The 21,886-nt window shown below is 40.1% G+C and overlaps 2 protein-coding genes and 1 pseudogene across 8 annotated transcripts in view; all 3 read right to left on the bottom strand.

Annotated features, from left to right (window-relative positions):
• LOC114768633 (protocadherin gamma-A2-like) overlaps positions 1-20,907 on the bottom strand; it is a 122,787-nt gene extending 101,880 nt beyond the window's left edge. For 2 of the 7 annotated variants that reach the window (XM_028961044.1, XM_028961063.1), the window contains exon 1: positions 18,323-20,907. In XM_028961044.1, the coding sequence (XP_028816877.1) occupies positions 18,323-20,725 (2,403 nt within the window). In that variant the 5' untranslated portion in view covers positions 20,726-20,907. Of the gene's footprint in view, positions 1-135; positions 2,720-4,445; positions 7,178-18,322 lie in introns of those variants that run through there. The other 5 variants (XM_028961062.1, XM_028961066.1, XM_028961051.1 and 2 more) reach the window with 4 other exon arrangements.
• Positions 9,781-9,932, bottom strand: LOC114768669 (uncharacterized; annotated as a pseudogene).
• Positions 10,177-16,858, bottom strand: LOC114768634 (protocadherin beta-16-like). The gene is made up of 2 exons (XM_028961067.1): positions 14,277-16,858; positions 10,177-10,310 (listed from the first exon to the last, which is right to left on the bottom strand). The coding sequence occupies exons 1-2, from the start codon at positions 16,677-16,679 to the stop codon at positions 10,305-10,307; spliced, it is 2,409 nt and encodes an 802-aa protein (XP_028816900.1). The 5' UTR covers positions 16,680-16,858; the 3' UTR covers positions 10,177-10,304.
• Positions 20,908-21,886: the final 979 nt, after the last annotated feature.

Genomic DNA, 21,886 nt, shown 5'->3' with positions numbered 1-21,886 from the left:
AGGTAAAGATGCAGACAGTCACAACAACTGTACACAGTGCATAAAAAATCCTTACTGATAGAAATTATTAGATATTCTAAAAAGAAGAAAATTCTAGAGTGTGTTGAAATAAAAAACAAGAAATTAACTCCTCACCTGATCTTCAGGTTCTTCATGTATCAGTCTCTCTCCATGTACATGTGGAAGAGTCTGTGCTCCACTAGAATCCAGGGTCATGAAACTTTGACTAGACGGTTTTAAAAAGTTCAGGTCGCTCTTTCTGGAGTCGGTTGTTCTACACACATCATAATTATATGTGTGCTGTAGAGTAGCGGTGCCTCCTACATCTGCATAAAGAGGTGGATAATACGGAATAACAGGAAGATTCACTCCAGATTTATAAACCAAGCGCTCACGTCTCCATCTGTAACACTTCACTGATATTATGGCTATGAGGGACATGATGAAGAGAAATGAAACTGCAGCCAAGGCCAAGATGAGGTAAAAAGTCAAGTCTTCACTGTGCAGCTTGTCTTGTGTGAAGTCAGTGAGATCAGAAAGCAGCTCAGGGAAGCCGTCTGCAACGGCCACATTAACAGTGACAGTAGCCGAGCGAGGGGACTGTCCATTGTCCTCCACTACAACAGTGAGTTTCTGTTTGACTGTGTCTTTATCAGTGACTTGTCGGATTGTTCTGATCTCTCCATTCTGCGCCCCCACTTCAAACAGCGCCCTGTCTGCCACTTTCAGCAGTTTATATGAGAGCCAGGCGTTCTGTCCAGAGTCCATGTCAACAGCCACCACTTTAGTGACCAGATAGCCCACATCTGCTGAACGTGGCACCATTTCAGCCACTGGAGAGCCACCAGTCTGCACTGGGTACAGGATCTGAGGCGCGTTATCGTTCTGGTCCTGGATTATTATTCTAACAGTCACATTGCTGCTTAATGGTGGGGAGCCTCCATCTTGCGCTCTAACACAAAACCTAAACTCCTTTATCTGCTCGTAGTCAAAAGAGCGCACAGCCTGGACGACTCCACTATCAGCCATAACAGAAACGTATGATGAGACAGATACTCCATTTACAGAAGAGTCTTCCAGCAGGTATGAAACACGCGCATTCTGGTTCTGATCTGCATCTCTAGCATTTATTCTGAATATAGACAGACCAGGAGTATTGTTTTCTAGCACTGAAGCTTCATATGAGCTCTTTTCAAAAACAGGAGCATTATCATTAACATCTGTTATCTGTATAGGGATAGTGATGCTGCTGGAGAGTGATGGCACTCCCTCATCAGCACATTTAATACTGATGTTGTACTCAGAATCTCTTTCCCTGTCTAAATTAAGATCTGTCACCAAACTGAAGAAGTTATTAGATGTTGATTTTAAAGTAAAGGGCATATTCTCATTTAATGTACAGTAAACCTTTCCATTTTCTCCTGAATCTGGATCCTGAACATTTATCATTGTTATAACTGTTCCAAGTTTAGAGTCTTCAGGTAACATACTTATTTTTGACATGATTTTAATAATTGGAATGTTGTCATTTGAATCCATGACGTCTACGTCAATTTTGCATGTATCAGTAAGACCTCCTTCATCACGTGCCTGTACATGTATTTCATAATGGTGAGACTTTTCATAATCAATATTTCTGATTATTTTTAACTCACCAATATTTATGTCGATGTCAAACAGCTGTGAAATACTATCAGCTGAATTTGTTATAGAATAAGATATTTTACTATTAGATCCATCGTCAGCATCATTAGCACTGACTTTAATTACTGCTGTACCTATTGCTGTATTCTCGGTGATGGAAGTCTTGTAAACCTTTTGCGTAAAAACTGGCGCGTTGTCGTTTACATCCAGCACAGTTACGTGTATTTGCGCGGTTCCCGTTAACTGAGGATCACCTCCATCCAGAGCTGTTAACACCAAAGTCATCTGCTCTTTATTTTCTCTGTCTAAAGATTTTTGTAGGACCATTTCAACCATCTTCCCACCGTCGGACAGTTGTTTTAATTTAAGAGTAAAATGGTCAGTAGGATGTAGCGAGTAGCTCTGAAGTCCGTTCATCCCAACATCCGGGTCTACTGCTCTCTCTAAGGCGAATATCACACCGGGAACAGCAGACTCGCTAATTTTAAATTCCATTTCATTCTTTGGAAAAGAAGGTGGATTATCATTAATATCCGTCACCTCCACTGTGACACTGTAAAATTCCATTGGATTTTCCAGAATGATCTGAAAATGGAGCGCGCAGGGCGTCGTCTGACCGCATAAAGCCTCGCGATCTATCTTCTCTTTGATTAACAGGAGACCTCTGTCTCGATTCAGCTCGATGTGTTCAGCGCTGTCTGATGTAAAAATGTGAGCTTTTCCCGATTTCAGCCTTTTTATCTCTAATCCCAGGTCCTGCGCTATGTTCCCAACTACAGAACCCCTCGGCATCTCCTCGGGAACAGAATAAGTGACCTGCGCGCGCACTGAACTGAAGGAGACGAGCGAGAAAAACAGGACCAGTACTTGCCGCGCCATTGTTCTACCCGACATTATCCACTGCAGCAGGAAACAAGCCGCCAACAAATATCCCCGTAATAAAAGCTGATCTTCACTCAGTGCTGGAGTCCATGCAAGAAATATTCCCTCAGTCTGGATCCTTGAAGTACAAGGCGATAGTCGAGATGTCTTTGTTAAAAATCCTCCATGTCCGCGACGTTCCGCAGCGCGGCTGTTTCTGTCTTTAATATGTGGAGATAAGAGGGGAGGTCCTGCTGGAAATTTATTCTGCAAAACTTTAACATGCTGATCAACAGCGGCACTCTGAGTCCAGAGACCTTCACTACAGACATAAAAATGTAAAACAATACACTTAATTCACGGCTCTAATATATATTTTTCTTCAGAAAATGAGTTAATGATAACCAAATATAATGATCAAAGTTAATATCAGAAACCGCTAATTGATATCAATTGAATAAGTAAATTAGCCTGAGATCAATTAAATGGCTTATGACGTCTGTTCTAACAATAATAATACTTATTTTTTGTTTATTAATAAAAATAACATAATAATTAATTTTATACTACAAGAAACAATAATAGATTAATTACAATTAAATAATTATGATAGTTGCTGAAGTTGTTTCACCAACATCGTCACATTATAGATGTTTCAGCACCACACTGAAACAAAGTGGACACATGGTCAATCTTAAAGAAAATACATATTTTACACCTAATGTTTTAGCATTGTCGTAATGTGAATAAACCCAACAAACCTGCTGTCAGTGGCATTATAATACAGTAAAAACATTTTTTTTTTTAACATAAATTAGACAACTTAGTTTAAAAGAGTAACGGTAATAAAAACAACAGCTACGGTATACTCTTCTCAGTGCATCTATATACCTATATACTACAAAAAGTGAACAATAATAATCTGTCAAACCTAATATTATAACATTGCAGTAATGTATATAAACCAAACAAACCTGCTGTATCATGTTCAGTTACTTAACGTCAATGTTAAAATACTAAGTGTTACAGATCCCTTCATTTTTTTAGTTTTAGCCAGAGTTCACTTTTTTAACTGAATGTGAAACTTCTGATTAACTTAGTGGGAATCAATTTAAACTATTAATTACAACCAAGAACTGGATACTACTAATATCAGCAGTCATTTTCAATTACTTTGTATAAAAAGTATAATTTATAGTTTTATTTTACTTAAAAAAGGATAATTTATACCTCATACTTATGGTTTTTTTTAACGTTATTTTATAGTGGAAAAAAAGACTGTACTGAAAATATTTGTTACTCAGACGTACTTGCATCTGTTCCGGGATCATACGACATGTACGTGACGTCACTTCTGCTAAATTGCACTTTCAGCAGGTGGGGCATACCACCGACAAACGCAACGTTTATAAAACGAAGAGTAGCAAAATCAGACCAGCCCGATAAATTAAGTCACCAGAATCAAGAAAAAATATTTGCAAAGTCTTATGTTCAGTTTGGCAAATTGTTGCGTCACTTTGCTAACAATGTCAAACCCTACCAAGCAGCCATAAGAAAATCGATTGTTTAAGATAATATATCATCTAACAACAAAATAATACAAAAAAAACATGAATAACAAACTTTGAAAAATGTGTGATGTGCTGACATTAACTGTTAATGATAAAAATCAGATGCAAATAATATTAGGCAGTTCAACACACTCAATGTACTCTGAACGAAAATATATATAAAAAAAATAACTATCCTAAATAGATTAAGATCTTTAATAAGCATTTACTCTGACTCTAAAGCTCATTGGAATTTTGAAATCTATCAACATGAAATGTAAAAAAAATTAAATGAAAAGCATGCAATGAAACTGTGTATTCAAAACAAAAATGATTAAACATCCAGAATAATATACGAGATAAAAAAAAGTTTTAAAAGTAATTCCTCACCTGACCTTCTGGTTCTTCATGTATCAGTCCCTCTCCATGTACATGTGGAAGAGTCTGAGTGCCACTAAAATCCAGGGTCATGAAACTTTGACTAGACGGCTTTAAATAGTTCATGTCGCTCTTTCTGGAGTCGGTTGTTCTACACACATCATAATTATAAGTGTGCTGTAGAGTAGCGGTGCCTCCTACATCTGCATAAAGAGGTGGATAATACGGAATAACAGGAAGATTCGCTCCAGATTTATAAAACAAGCGCTCACGTCTCCATCTGTAACACTTCACTGATATTATGGCTATGAGGGACATGATGAAGAGAAATGAAACTGCAGCCAAGGCCAAGATGAGGTAAAAAGTCAAGTCTTCATTGTGCAGCTTGTCTTGTGTGAAGTCAGTGAGATCAGAAAGCAGCTCAGGGAAGCCGTCTGCAACGGCCACATTAACAGTGACAGTAGCCGAGCGAGGAGACTGTCCATTGTCCTCCACAACAACAGTGAGTTTCTGTTTGACTGCATCTTTATCAGTGACTTGTCGGATTGTTCTGATCTCTCCATTCTGCGCCCCCACTTCAAACAGCGCCCTGTCTGCCACTTTCAGCAGTTTATATGAGAGCCAGGCGTTCTGTCCAGAGTCCACGTCAACAGCCACCACTTTAGTGACCAGATAGCCCACATCTGCTGAACGTGGCACCATTTCAGCCACTGGAGAGCCACCAGTCTGCACTGGGTACAGGATCTGAGGCGCGTTATCGTTCTGGTCCTGGATTATTATTCTAACAGTCACATTGATGCTTAATGGTGGGGAGCCTCCATCTTGCGCTCTAACACAAAACCTAAACTCCTTTATCTGCTCGTAGTCAAAAGAGCGCACAGCCTGGACGACTCCACTATCAGCCATAACAGAAACGTATGATGAGATCGATACTCCATTTACAGAAGAGTCTTCCAGCAGGTATGAAACACGTGCATTCTGGTTCTGATCTGCATCTCTAGCGTTTATTCTGAATATGGACAGACCAGGAGTATTGTTTTCTAGCACTGAAGCTTCATATGAGCTCTTTTCAAAAACAGGAGCATTATCATTAACATCTGTTATCTGTATAGGGATAGTGATGCTGCTGGAGAGTGAAGGCACTCCCTCATCAGCACATTTAATACTGATGTTGTATTCAGAATCTCTTTCCCTGTCTAAATTAAGATCTGTCACCAAACTGAAGAAGTTATTAGATGTTGATTTTAAAGTAAAGGGCATATTCTCATTTAATGTACAATAAACCTTTCCATTTTCTCCTGAATCTGGATCCTGAACATTTATCATTGTTATAACTGTACCAGGTTTAGAGTCTTCAGGTATCATATTTAATTTTGACATTATTTTAATAACTGGCCTGTTGTCATTCACATCGAGAACATCTATTTCAATTTTGCTTATATCAGTTAGACCACCCTCATCACGAGCTTGTACATGTATTTTATAGTGGTGAACCATTTCATAATCAATATTACCTGTTATTTTCAAGTTGCCTTCATTCTGGTCTATTTGAAAAAGCTGCCGAATACTACCAGCTGTATTTGTTATAGAATATGATATTTTACCATTTGATCCCTCGTCAGCATCATTAGCACTGACTTTAATTACTGCTGTACCTATTGCTGTATTCTCGGTGATTGAAGCCTTGTAAACATTTTGCGTAAAAACCGGTGCGTTGTCGTTTGCATCCAGCACAGTTACGTGTATTTGCGCGGTTCCCGTTAACTGAGGATCACCTCCATCCAGAGCTGTTAACACCAAAGTCATCTGCTCTTTATTTTCTCTGTCTAGAGATTTTTTTAGAACCATTTCAACCACGTTGCTGCCATCAGCCTGTTTCTGTAATTTAAGAGTAAAATGGTCAGTAGGATGTAACGAGTAGCTCTGAAGACCGTTCATCCCAACATCCGGGTCTTCTGCGGTCTCCAGAGCGAATTTAACACCGGGAAAAACTGACTCGCTAATCTCAAAATTTAGTTGATCTTTTAGAAAAGAAGGTGGATTATCATTTATATCCGTCACCTCCACTGTGACACTGTAAAATTCCATCGGATTTTCCAGAATGATCTGAAAATGGAGCGCGCAGGGCGTCGTCTGACCACATAAAGCCTCGCGATCTATCTTCTCTTTGATTAACAGGAGACCTCTGTCTCGATTCAGCTCGATGTGTTCAGCGCTGTCTGATGTAAAAATGTGAGCTTTTCCAGATTTCAGTCTTTTTATCTCTAATCCCAGGTCCTGCGCTATGTTCCCAACTACAGAACCCCTCGGCATCTCCTCGGGAACAGAATAAGTGACCTGCGCGCGCACTGAACTGAAGGAGACGAGCGAGAAAAACAGGACCAGTACTTGCCGCGCCATTGTTCTACCCGACATTATCCACTGCAGCAGGAAACAAGCCGCCAACAAATATCCCCGTAATAAAAGCTGATCTTCACTCAGTGCTGGAGTCCATGGAAGAAATAGTCCGTCAGTCCGGATCCTTGAAGTACAAGGCGATACTCGAGATGTCTTTGTTAAAAGTCCTCCATGTCCGCGACGTTCCGCAACGCGGCTGTTTCTGTCTTTAATATGTGGAGATAAGAGGGGAGGTCCTGCTGGAAATTTATTCTGCAAGACTGCAACCTGCTGACCAACAGCGGCACTCTGAGTCCATTCAAATAAATTACACATTCCTCTTGAAACTTTTAAATTCTTGCTTCTACGTGATTCCGTTCTTTTTGTGTCTGAAACTTTTTTATTCCATTTTTACGTCCGGGCAACAAGTTTCGAACCATATCAAACTAAATCACAGCATACATGTGAACACATTTATATCATTTATAATTGTTTATACAGAAATTTAAGTCCATTAAAGAAATATCCTGATTTGCAACCAAGAATTCCGATTTCCAGGTAAAATAGCAAGGATACTTATATATATTGAACATGATGTTAAGCGTAATGTGTTCTACTGTAAGAATGGTCCGTGCTTGATTAAACATGGATCAATCACCGTAGATTATTTGATCTCATTCAGGGAGATGAATGTGTTTCAGCACTCTGGTCAGTACACTGAGTGTTTGTTCTTGTGTTGTTCACTTTCGACATTTAAATATTATTGGTGTCTTTAGTAACTCTAATCATTACAAAAGAAAAAAATAGCACAGAAATTGTAATCAAAAGATATCGGCATGAAGGGCGGATAATGCGTAATGTCCAGAAGATGGTCGTCTGCTCTTTAAACAGGCGTTCGCGTTTCTACTTGTAACGTTGATCTGACAGTACAGTTACGAAGGAGACAGTGAGGATAAACGAGAGAACCAATGACAACACGAGGTAAAACTGAGATTTCATGAAATTAAATGGTGAATTCGGAGAGGACTCCTGAGAAGCTGTTCTTTACCAGTATTATAAACGCCGTTTATAAAATATGTCACTCACGCTGGTTCTTTGCATTCTGCAAAGCTGCTGTGTTCATGGAACCACCTAACTGTTTCTTTGGTCAGGTTGTTTCTGCCTGACCAAGTCATACGGTGCGCAACGTTAGTAGAATTAGAAATAAATGAAACATGAAATAAAAATAAAAAAGTAATAGATTAGCATGTGATGCGTTCATAGCTCCATGTGTGTTTTGATTTATTTATTTAAATTACACAATAAATCCTGTGACATATTTACTGCTGTTTACATGTGCATGTCATCATTTGGCATAAACATAAGTTAGTGAGAAGTCAGTGCGCAGAGGTAACAAGATTAAAGAAAGTAAATCATTTTCTTCACAGTTACAAGGTGTCACGGCAGCTCCTCCCACGGCTTCGCGCTGCTGACAGGAGTTCCCGGATAAATGCGCGCAGGCCACGCCCCCCTTGAATAACCGAATCTGACTCCCTCACTATAAATGGTTGCCTGCATCAGTGTTCTGGGTTCCGGTATTGTATAATTGTTTCAGGTCTTCGTTGCGCTCTCGGCGGCAGGAGTGCAGTGTGTGTCCCGCGTGAGAGTGATATCCTTCAATTTTCCTGTATGCAGTTCCTCTTTTCCAACCACTATTCCCATTGCCATTGTGTAAAAGAAAGTGTCTCTGTGTAACATATCTGATCCCTTTTCAGCACAGATAGAATTTCTGAATTTGTCCCTGTTCATGTTGTGACACGTGGTAATACAATTTAATGTATTTTATTCATGCATTTGTTGCTGATCAGGGGAAAATTCCTATGCAATATAATTCAATTAGTTATAAACATTTTACTGTACTTTACTTTAAGAGCTGAAGTGCAAAGCAATTAAATACTGCATGTCCATAGGATTCTGCAGTTGAAGTGATTTTGTGTGAGTGTGTGATTGTAGTGATACACAGTATGGCACAGCACAAGGTGCACACAACAAATGTTTTGTGAGCCAGGAGAGAACCTGGACAAATAACACCACTGCACTGGCCAAGAAAGCACAGCAGCGTCTATACTTCCTCCGCAAACTAAGAAGAGCAAGAGCACCAGCCCCCATCATGTACACATTCTACTGAGGAACCATCGAGAGCATCCTGTCTAGCTGCATCACTGTGTGGTTTGGAGCCTGCAATGAGTCCTGCCAAAAAACTCTCCAACGCATACTCAGAGCAGCTGAGAGAATCATCGGTGTCCCTCTCCCCTCCCTCCAAGACAGCACACGTCTCACAAAAAAAGCCCTCTGCATAGCAGCCGATCCCACCCACCCAATGCAAACCTTCTTCAGCCTGCTGCCATCAGGGAGGAGACTTCGGAGTCTCCAGGCCAGGACCAGCAGACTGAAGGACAGCTTCACCCATCAGGCGGTCAGGAAGCTCAACTTTCTCCCGGCTCTGCCCCCACTCCCCTCACTCCCCTCTTCCACTCCACAAACTCTCTGAACTCTAACATAAACACAAAAACACACACAAACTGACCGTGCACTGTCACTCTGCAACATTGGTCTGCCAACTACCTCACTTTGTCACTTTGTCACTTTCACACTTACAAGCTCTGTTGCACTACAATGTTCACATTGTTTACATGGTTTGCACTCTCCACCATGTGCCCTTATTTGTATAATGTGTTTTTAAAATTGTATTTATACCTTTGTATTTAATGTTACTTGTAAGCACCATGGGTCTGAGAGTAACGAAATTTCAATTCTCTGCATGTCCTGTACATGTGGCAGAATTGACAATAAAGCTGACTTTGACTTTGACTTTGAACTGAATGGGAACAGTGCCTTGTTCAAGTTTACTCCAGTGGCACCTTTATGACTAGTGAATAGAACTAACAACCATCCAATTACGATTTCACTTCCTTAGTGTACTCCTCTTAGTAAGGGCAGAGAGTGAACACAGTCACCCACTGCCAAATATTATGCACCTTTGGGGAGTTCACAGATGTCAGATCAACCAAAGCCCAATGGTGAAGCCTCTCCCCTGGGAGAACCACCTTGATGATTAATGCATTTCCCCAGCCAGGTATATATCCTAAACATGACACTGTCTTAAAATGTATCTTTCATACATGTGCTACATGTCAAAGTATGAACGGAGACTGTAACAACACCTGTACACAGTGCATACAAATCCTTACTGATAGAATTTATTAGATTTTCTAAAAAGAAAAAAATACTAGAGTGTGTTAAAATTAAAAACAAGAAATTGTCTCCTCACCTGATCTTCAAGTTCTTCATGTGTCAGTCTCTCTCCATGTACATGTGGAAGAGTCTGAGCTCCACTAGAATCCAGGGTCATGAAACTTTGACTAGACGGTTTTAAAAAGTTCATGTCGCTCTTTCTGGAGTCGGTTGTTCTACACACATCATAATTATAAGTGTGCTGTAGAGTAGCGGTGCCTCCTACATCTGCATAAAGAGGTGGATAATACGGAATAACAGGAAGATTCGCTCCAGATTTATAAAACAAGCGCTCACGTCTCCATCTGTAACACTTCACTGATATTATGGCTATGAGGGACATGATGAAGAGAAATGAAACTGCAGCCAAGGCCAAGATGAGGTAAAAAGTCAAGTCTTCACTGTGCAGCTTGTCTTGTGTGAAGTCAGTGAGATCAGAAAGCAGCTCAGGGAAGCCGTCTGCAACGGCCACATTAACAGTGACAGTAGCCGAGCGAGGGGACTGTCCATTGTCCTCCACTACAACAGTGAGTTTCTGTTTGACTGCGTCTTTATCAGTGACTTGTCGGATTGTTCTGATCTCTCCATTCTGCGCCCCCACTTCAAACAGCGCCCTGTCTGCCACTTTCAGCAGTTTATATGAGAGCCAGGCGTTCTGTCCAGAGTCCACGTCAACAGCCACCACTTTAGTGACCAGATAGCCCACATCTGCTGAACGTGGCACCATTTCAGCCACTGGAGAGCCACCAGTCTGCACTGGGTACAGGATCTGAGGCGCATTATCGTTCTGGTCCTGGATTATTATTCTAACGGTCACGTTGCTGCTTAATGGTGGGGAGCCTCCATCTTGCGCTCTAACACAAAACCTAAACTCCTTTATCTGCTCATAGTCAAAAGAGCGCACAGCCTGGACGACTCCACTATCAGCCATAACAGAAACGTATGATGAGACCGATACTCCATTTATAGAAGAGTCTTCCAGCAGGTATGAAACATGCGCATTCTGGTTCTGATCTGCATCTCTAGCATTTATTCTGAATATAGACAGACCAGGAGTATTGTTTTCTAGCACTGAAGCTTCATATGAGCTCTTTTCAAAAACAGGAGCATTATCATTAACATCTGTTATCTGTATAGGGATAGTGATGCTGCTGGAGAGTGACGGCACTCCCTCATCAGCACATTTAATACTGATGTTGTACTCAGAATCTCTTTCTCTGTCTAAATTAAGATCTGTCACCAAACTGAAGAAGTTATTAGATGTTGATTTTAAAGTAAAGGGCATATTCTCATTTAATGTACAGTAAACCTTTCCATTTTCTCCTGAATCTTGATCCTGAACATTTATTATTGTTATAACTGTTCCAAGTTTAGAGTCTTCAGGTATCATATTTAATTTCGACATGATTTTAATTACTGGACTGTTGTCATTTATATCAACAACATCCACTTCAATTTTACATTGGTCTGTTAGGCCACCTTCATCACTTGCCTGTACAAGTATTTGATAACGGTGAGATTTTTCATAATCAATGTTTCCAATTACTTTCAAGTTGCCTTCATTTTCACTGATATGAAATAATTCAGGAATTACACCTTCTGTATTTGTTATAGAATATGATATTTTACTATTTGATCCCTCGTCAGCATCATTAGCACTGACTTTAATTACTGCTGTACCTATTGCTGTATTCTCGGTGATTGAAGTCTTGTAAACCTTCTGCGGAAAAACCGGCGCGTTGTCGTTTGCATCCAGCACAGTTACGTGTATTTGCGCGGTTCCCGTTAACTGAGGATCACCTCCATCCAGAGCTGTTAACACCAAAGTCATCTGCTCTTTATTTTCTCTGTCTAAAGCTTTTTCTAGCACCATTCTGACAATTTGCTCACCATCAGCTTGTTTCTGAAGTTTAAGAGTGAAATGGTCAGTAGGATGTAGCGAGTAGCTCTGAAGACCGTTCATCCCAACATCCGGGTCTACTGCTCTCTCTAACACGAATATCACACTGGGAACAGCAGACTCGCTTATCTTAAATTTCATTTCATTTTTCTTAAATAATGGAGGATTATCGTTAATATCCATCACCTCCACTGTTACACTGTAAAATTCTATTGGATTTTCCAGAATGATCTGAAAATGGAGCGCGCAGGGCGTCGTCTGACCGCATAAAGCCTCGCGATCTATCTTCTCTTTGATTAACAGGAGACCTCTGTCTCGATTCAGCTCGATGTGTTCAGCGCTGTCTGATGTAAAAATGTGAGCTTTTCCCGATTTCAGCCTTTTTATCTCTAATCCCAGGTCCTGCGCTATGTTCCCAACTACAGAACCCCTCGGCATCTCCTCGGGAACAGAATAAGTGACCTGCGCGCGCACTGAACTGAAGGAGACGAGCGAGAAAAACAGGACCAGTACTTGCCGCGCCATTGTTCTACCCGACATTATCCACTGCAGCAGGGAACAAGCCGCCAACAAATATCCCCGTAATAAAAGCTGATCTTCACTCAATGCTGGAGTCCATGCAAGAAATATTCCCTCAGTCTGGATCCTTGAAGTACAAGGCGATACTCGAGATGTCTTTGTTAAAAATCCTCCATGTCCGCGACGTTCCGCAGCGCGGCTGTTTCTGTCTTTAATATGTGGAGATAAGAGGGGAGGTCCTGCTGGAAATATATTCTGCAAGACTGCAACCTGCTGATCAACAGCGGCACTCTGAGTATAGAGACTTGTACTACAGAAATGAACTCTACAACTGAAGACAATAAACCAAGGTTTTTAACTTATTTTTTAGAAAACAAGATAATGATAACAAAACAGAATTGTTTAAATTTAAGTCAGATAATACCAATTTACATAATTAGGCTGAGAATGAATAGATAAAACAACCGAAGACATAGTAAATGGTTTATAACTTTTGTAATTATAACGATACCAACATTTTGTTCAATAATAAAACCAAAAACTTCGTCAGTATAGTACTATTTACAAATAATAATAATAATATAACAACAATAAAAACGATTATTTTAGTAGTTTGACGAACATGGCTATTGGTGTTTCAGCACCATGGCCAGCGAACTGAATGTGAACCTTTTGACTACCTTCGAGTGAGGTAATTGAAACTATTTGTCACGACCCGAACGTTCCTGGTGTTGTGTGTCTCTCGTGTTCCTGTTCACCTTGGTTTTTTCTACCTGTATGTTAATAAAAATATACCCTGAATGTGTACAGTCCTCACGCAAGCATTGTACTTGTCACCCGGTTTGTCGTCTTTTTCCTGTCATGTGTGATATCTTCCTATTAAATGCCTGTTTGTTCCTGACTCGAGCGTTTGCGTTATCCCTGCGCTGCGCCGCCGTGACAGTATTCATTTCGGTCAAGAATTGGAAATCACTAATATCAGTACTCATTTTTCTTAACTGGGTATAACCAGTATAATTTACTTTGTTGGTTTTCCTTCCTGATATTTATGATTTCATACGCAATTTTCCGATAACTAGTTAGTCATTTTAAAATCTAACTCAACTGGAAAATGACTGTAACGTGAATATATGTTATTCAAACGTACATGCACATGATCCTCGAGCTTCTGCCCTCTGTGTGACGTCGTTTCCGCTAGAGAATCCATTCGGTGGGCGAAGTCCGTACCACCGACAAACACAGCGTTTTTAAAACAAAGAGTGGCAAAACTAGACTAACAAAGTCTTTTTATACCAGCTCCTTAAAGTAAGTTACCAGAATAAAATTATGTTTGTAAAGTCTTATGGTCGATTTGGAAAATCTTTACATTACTTTACTAACAAGGTCAAACTTTAACAAACAGCCATGCAAAAAAGGATCAATTTAATAGATTAAATGATGTAACAATAAGCTAAACTCTACAGAAGAAGAAGAATATAAACAAAAAACTATGTTTGCGCAGAGATTAAATATTAGTTAGAAAAATCGTATTCCAAGTGATAATAAACAATACAGCACACTCAACCTAGTCTTAAAAATATAGAAAAAAATAAATACCCCTAATGGATTCACACCTTTAATGACTCTAAAGCTCATTGCAATTTTGAGATCTATCAGCATGACTCCTGCAAAAAAACTCAATTTATATCATGCAATAAAGTATGTATGTAAAACAAAAACAATTAAAGAACCAGAAAATCTTACAGCATAAAAGACTACAAAAAAACACCTCTCACCTGATCTTCAGGTTCTTCATGTATCAGTCTCTCTCCATGTACATGTGGAAGAGTCTGAGCTCCACTAGAATCCAGGGTCATGAAACTTTGACTAGACGGCTTTAAAAAGTTCAGGTCGCTCTTTCTGGAGTCGGTTGTTCTACACACATCATAATTATAAGTGTGCTGTAGAGTAGCGGTGCCTCCTACATCTGCATAAAGAGGTGGATAATACGGAATAACAGGAAGATTCGCTCCTGATTTATAAAACAAGCGCTCACGTCTCCATCTGTAACACTTCACTGATATTATGGCTATGAGGGACATGATGAAGAGAAATGAAACTGCAGCCAAGGCCAAGATGAGGTAAAAAGTCAAGTCTTCATTGTGCAGCTTGTCTTGTGTGAAGTCAGTGAGATCAGAAAGCAGCTCAGGGAAGCCGTCTGCAACGGCCACATTAACAGTGACAGTAGCCGAGCGAGGGGACTGTCCATTGTCCTCCACAATGACAGTAAGTTTCTGTTTGACTGTGTCTTTATCAGTGACTTGTCGGATTGTTCTGATCTCTCCATTCTGCGCCCCCACTTCAAACAGCGCCCTGTCTGCCACTTTCAGCAGTTTATATGAGAGCCAGGCGTTCTGTCCAGAGTCCACGTCAACAGCCACCACTTTAGTGACCAGATAGCCCACATCTGCTGAACGTGGCACCATTTCAGCCACTGGAGAGCCACCAGTCTGCACTGGGTACAGGATCTGAGGCGCGTTATCGTTCTGGTCCTGGATTATTATTCTAACGGTCACGTTGCTGCTTAATGGTGGGGAGCCTCCATCTTGCGCTCGAACACAAAACCTAAACTCCTTTATCTGCTCGTAGTCAAAAGAGCGCACAGCCTGGATGACTCCACTATCAGCCATAACAGAAACGTATGATGAGACAGATACCCCATTTATAGAAGAGTCTTCCAGCAGGTATGAAACACGCGCATTCTGGTTCTGATCTGCATCTCTAGCATTTATTCTGAATATAGACAGACCAGGAGTATTGTTTTCAAGCACTGAAGCTTCATATGAGCTCTTTTCAAAAACAGGAGCATTATCATTAACATCTGTTATCTGTATAGGGATAGTGATGCTGCTGGAGAGTGACGGCACTCCCTCATCAGCACATTTAATACTGATGTTGTACTCAGAATCTCTTTCCCTGTCTAAATTAAGATCTGTCACCAAACTGAAGAAGTTATTAGATGTTGATTTGAAAGTAAAGGGCATATTCTCATTTAATGTACAATAAACCTTTCCATTTTCTCCTGAATCTGGATCCTGAACATTTATTATTATTATAACTGTACCAGGTTTAGAGTCTTCAGGTATCATATTTAATTTTGACATTATTTTAATATTTGGACTGTTGTCATTTGAATCAATAACATCCACTTCAATTTTACATCGATCTGTTAGGCCACCTTCATCCCTTGCCTGTACAAGTATTTGATAACGATGAGATTTTTCATAATCAATCTTTCCAATTACTTTTAAGTTGCCTTCATTTTCACTGACATTAAATAATTCAGGAATTACACCTTCTGTATTCGTTATAGAATATGATATTTTACTATTAGATCCCTCGTCAGCATCATTAGCACTGACTTTAATTACTGCTGTACCTATTGCTGTATTCTCGGTGATGGAAGTCTTGTAAACCTTTTGCGTAAAAATAGGCGCGTTGTCGTTTACATCCAGCACAGTTACGTGTATTTGCGCGGTTCCCGTTAACTGAGGATCACCTCCATCCAGAGCTGTTAACACCAAAGTCATCTGCTCTTTATTTTCTCTGTCTAGAGATTTATGTAGCACCATTTCAACAATTTGCTCACCATCAGCCTGTTTCTGTAATTTAAGAGTAAAATGGTCAGTAGGATGTAGCGAGTAGCTCTGAAGACCGTTCATCCCAACATCCGGGTCTACTGCTCTCTCTAATACGAATATCACACCGGGAACAGCCGACTCACTAATCTTAAATTTCATTTCATTTTTCTTAAATAATGGAGGATTGTCGTTAATATCCGTCACCTCCACTGTTACACTGTAAAATTCTATTGGATTTTCCAGAATGATCTGAAAATGGAGCGCGCAGGGCGTCGTCTGACCGCATAAAGCCTCGCGATCTATCTTCTCTTTTATTAGCAGGAGACCTCTGTCTCGATTCAGCTCGATGTGTTCAGCGCTGTCTGATGTAAAAATGTGAGCTTTTCCCGATTTCAGTCTTTTTATCTCTAATCCCAGGTCCTGCGCTATGTTCCCAACTACAGAACCCCTCGGCATCTCCTCGGGAACAGAATAAGTGACCTGCGCGCGCACTGAACTGAAGGAGACGAGCGAGAAAAACAGGACCAGTACTTGCCGCGCCATTGTTCTACCCGACATTATCCACTGCAGCAGGAAACAAGCCGCCAACAAATATCCCCGTAATAAAAGCTGATCTTCACTCAGTGCTGGAGTCCATGGAAGAAATATTCCTTCAGTCTGGATCTTTGAAGTACAAGGCGATAGTCGAGAAGTCTTTGTTAAAAATCCTCCATGTCCGCGACGTTCCGCAGCGCGGCTGTTTCTGTCTTTAATATGTGGAGATAAGAGGGGAGGTCCTGCTGGAAATATATTCTGCAAAACTGCTACCTGCTGATCAACAGCGGCACTCTGAGTATAGAGACTTGTACTACAGAAATGAACTCTACAACTGAATACAATAAACCAAGGTTTTAAACTTATTTTTTAGAAAACTAGGTAATGATAACAAAACAGAATTATTTAATTTTAAGTCAGAGATGACCAATTTACATAATTAAGGTGAAAATGAATAGATAAAACAACCTAAGACATATTAAATGGTTTATAACTTTTGTAATTATAACGATACCAACATTTTGTTCAATAATAAAAAACAACAACTTCGTCAGAATAGTACTACTTACAAATAATAATAGTTTGACGAACATGGCTATTGATGTTTCAGCACCACGGCCAGTGAACTGAATGTGAACCTTTTGACTACCTTCGAGTGAGGTAATTGGAACTATTTGTCACGACCCGAACGTTCCTGGTGTTCTGTGTCTCTCGTGTTCCTGTTCACCTTGGTTGTTTCTACCTGTATGTTAATAAAAATATACCCTGAATGTGTACAGTCCTCACGCAAGCATTGTACTTGTCACCCGGTTTGTCGTCTGTTTCCTGTCATGTGTGATATCGTGTTATTAAATGACAGTATTAATTTCGGTCAAGAATTGGAAATCACTAATACTAGTACTCATTTTTCTTAACTGGGTATAAACAGTATAATTTACTTTGTTGGTTTACCTTCCTGATATTTATGATTTCATACGCAATTTTCCGATAACTAGTTAGTCATTTTAAAATCTAACTCAACTGGAAAATGACTGTAACGTGAATATATGTTATTCAAACGTACATGCACATGATCCTCGAGCTTCTGCCCTCTGTGTGACGTCGTTTCCGCTAGAGAATCCATTCGGTGGGCGAAGTCCGTACCACCGACAAACACAGCGTTTTTAAAACAAAGAGTGGCAAAACTAGACTAACAAAGTCTTTTTATACCAGCTCCTTAAAGTAAGTTACCAGAATAAAATTATGTTTGTAAAGTCTTATGGTCGATTTGGAAAATCTTTACATTACTTTACTAACAAGGTCAAACTTTAACAAACAGCCATGCAAAAAAGGATCAATTTAATAGATTAAATGATGTAACAATAAGCTAAACTCTACAGAAGAAGAAGAATATAAACAAAAAACTATGTTTGCACAGAGATTAAATATTAGTTAGAAAAATCTGATTCCAAGTGATAATAAACAATACAGCACACTCAACCTAGTCTTAAAAATATAGAAAGAAAGAAATACCCCTAATGGATTCACACATTTAATGACACTAAAGCTCATTGCAATTTTGAAATGACTCCTGCAAAAAAAATCAATTTATATCATGCAATAAAGTATGTATGTAAAACAAAAACAATTAAAGAACCAGAAAAAAGACAACAAAAAACACCTCTCACCTGATCATTGGGTTCTTCATGTATCAGTCTCTCTCCATGTACATGTGGAAGAGTCTGAGCTCCACTAGAATCCAGGGTCATGAAACTTTGACTAGACGGCTTTAAAAAGTTCAGGTCGCTCTTTCTGGAGTCGGTTGTTCTACACACATCATAATTATAAGTGTGCTGTAGAGTAGCGGTGCCTCCTACATCTGCATAAAGAGGTGGATAATACGGAATAACAGGAAGATTCGCTCCTGATTTATAAAACAAGCGCTCACGTCTCCATCTGTAACACTTCACTGATATTATGGCTATGAGGGACATGATGAAGAGAAATGAAACTGCAGCCAAGGCCAAGATGAGGTAAAAAGTCAAGTCTTCATTGTGCAGCTTGTCTTGTGTGAAGTCAGTGAGATCAGAAAGCAGCTCAGGGAAGCCGTCTGCAACGGCCACATTAACAGTGACAGTAGCCGAGCGAGGGGACTGTCCATTGTCCTCCACAATGACAGTAAGTTTCTGTTTGACTGCGTCTTTATCAGTGACTTGTCGGATTGTTCTGATCTCTCCATTTTGCGCCCCCACTTCAAACAGCGCCCTGTCTGCCACTTTCAGCAGTTTATATGAGAGCCAGGCGTTCTGTCCAGAGTCCACGTCCACAGCCACCACTTTAGTGACCAGGTAGCCCACATCTGCTGAACGTGGCACCATTTCAGCCACTGGAGAGCCACCAGTCTGCACTGGGTACAGGATCTGAGGCGCATTATCGTTCTGGTCCTGGATTATTATTCTAACAGTCACGTTGCTGCTTAATGGTGGGGAGCCTCCATCTTGCGCTCTAACACAAAACCTAAACTCCTTTATCTGCTCGTAGTCAAAAGAGCGCACAGCCTGGACGACTCCACTATCAGCCATAACAGAAACGTATGATGAGATCGATACTCCATTTACAGAAGAGTCTTCCAGCAGGTATGAAACACGTGCATTCTGGTTCTGATCTGCATCTCTAGCATTTATTCTGAATATGGACAGACCAGGAGTATTGTTTTCTAGCACTAAAGCTTCATATGAGCTCTTTTCAAAAACAGGAGCATTATCATTAACATCTGTTATCTGTATAGGGATAGTGATGCTGCTGGAGAGTGACGGCACTCCCTCATCAGCACATTTAATACTGATGTTGTACTCAGAATCTCTTTCCCTGTCTAAATTAAGATCTGTCACCAAACTGAAGAAGTTATTAGATGTTGATTTTAAAGTAAAGGGCATATTCTCATTTAATGTACAGTAAACCTTTCCATTTTCTCCTGAATCTGGATCCTGAACATTTATCATTGTTATAACTGTACCAGGTTTAGAGTCTTCAGGTATCATATTTAATTTTGACATGATATTAATTACTGGGCTGTTGTCATTTTTATCCATAACATCCACCTGAAGTTTACATGTATCAATAAGCCCCCCTTCATCAACGGCTTGAATATCTATTTGAAAATGGTGGGACTTTTCATAATCAATGTTACCTATGACTTTCAGTTCACCTTCAATCTCATTAATATGAAACAATTCAGGAATCACATCTTCTGCGTTTATTATATAATATGATATTTTACTATTAGAGCCCTCGTCAGCATCATTAGCACTGACTTTAATTACTGCTGTACCTATTGCTGTATTCTCGGTGATGGAAGTCTTGTAAACCTTTTGCGTAAAAACTGGCGCGTTGTCGTTTACATCCAGCACAGTTACGTGTATTTGCGCGGTTCCCGTTAACTGAGGATCACCTCCATCCAGAGCTGTTAACACCAAAGTCATCTGCTCTTTATTTTCTCTGTCTAGAGATTTATCTAGCACCATTTCAACCATGTTGCTGCCATCAGCCTTTTTCTGTAATTTCAGAGTGAAATGGTCAGTAGGATGTAGCGAGTAGCTCTGAAGTCCGTTCATCCCAACATCCGGGTCTACTGCTCTCTCTAACACGAGTTTTGCACCGATCACAGCAGACTCGCTAATCTTAAACTTAATTTCATTTTTCTTAAATAATGGAGGATTATCATTAATATCCGTCACCTCCACTGTTACACTGTAAAATTCCATTGGATTTTCCAGAATGATCTGAAAATGGAGTGCGCAGGGCGTCGTCTGACCGCATAAAGCCTCGCGATCTATCTTCTCTTTGATTAGCAGGAGACCTCTGTCTCGATTCAGCTCGATGTGTTCAGCGCTGTCTGTGGTGTAGATTCGAGCTTTTCCCGATTTCAGTCTTTTTATCTGTAATCCCAGGTCCTGCGCTATGTTCCCAACTACAGAACCCCTCGGCATCTCCTCGGGAACAGAATAAGTGACCTGCGCGCGCACTGAACTGAAGGAGACGAGCGAGAAAAACAGGACCAGTACTTGCCGCGCCATTGTTCTACCCGACATTATCCACTGCAGCAGGAAACAAGGCGCCAACAAATATCCCCGTAATAAAAGCTGATCTTCACTCAGTGCTGGAGTCCATGGAAGAAATATTCCCTCACTCTGGATCCTTGAAGTACAAGGCGATAGTCGAGATGTCTTTGTTAAAAATCCTCCATGTCCGCGACGTTCCGCAGCGCGGCTGTTTCTGTCTTTAATATGTGGAGATAAGATGGGAGGTCCTGCTGGAAATTTATTCTGCAAAACTGCAACATGCTGATAAACAGCGGCACTCTGAGTCCATTCAAATAAATTACACATTCGTTATTTCACGTTTAAGTTCCTGCGTCCCCAAGACAATGTCGTTTTCGTTGCTAAAATGAGACATTTAAGATTCGAAACATTTCGACCACTGCAGATATATGTATACATATATTTTATATAATTAATATATACTGTATTTGACACCAATGAATGAATGTCAAGATCGCTACCGTGGGGAAAATCATAATTCCAGTTTATACAATTTTAATAGCTATATGTATTAATTTAGATGTCATGCTTAATGTATTGTAACGAAACTAATTCCTGTGTTTGGTAATATTTGCACAAATCACACCAGGATCTTCAATCTTCTCATTTATGCAGAATTATTTGTTCCAGTTCCATTATCAGTACAGTCAGTGGTTGTTCTTCTGTTACTTGATTTCGGTAGTTAGAATTCATTGTGGTGTTTAACCTGAATTCATTACAAAAAAGGTTTTTAGCTGAAAAATAAAAATTAAGAGACATCTTTGTAAATGGGCGTATAATACAGAATGCCTGGAATATGGCCGTCAGCTTTATAAAACATGCATTTTGCGACTATGTTTATAACTTTCACGCTGGTTTGACACGGCGAGGAAGGAGATCTGAAACGATGGCTGGACATGACGAGGAAGAAGGACGCATACGCACCACGTCACGAAACAGGGGTTTAATACATGGTGAACAAGACAGGGAAAACATGAAGTACCAATGACCTGACGGCAAGTAGATACGAACCGGGCTTCTTTATACAGGCAGGCAGGTGAAAAAGTTAAAAAGTTACGAGGGAGGCGGTGAGGAGAAACGAGACAACAGCAAATGTTAACATGTTCAGCCCAAGTTCATTGTTATCCGTGTAGTGTATAAAAATCAGAAAAC

The sequence above is a fragment of the Denticeps clupeoides genome, chromosome 18, assembly GCF_900700375.1.
Source record: "Denticeps clupeoides chromosome 18, fDenClu1.1, whole genome shotgun sequence".
Taxonomy (NCBI): Eukaryota; Metazoa; Chordata; class Actinopteri; order Clupeiformes; family Denticipitidae; genus Denticeps; species Denticeps clupeoides.
Note: the sequence above shows the minus strand (reverse complement) of the source record. Positions and strands in the feature narration are given on the sequence as shown.

Excerpts from the sequence above, each read along its gene's own strand:
- LOC114768634 (XM_028961067.1), bottom strand. The coding sequence starts at position 16,679 with ATGTCGGGTAGAACAATGGCGCGGCAAGTACTGGTCCTGTTTTTCTCG.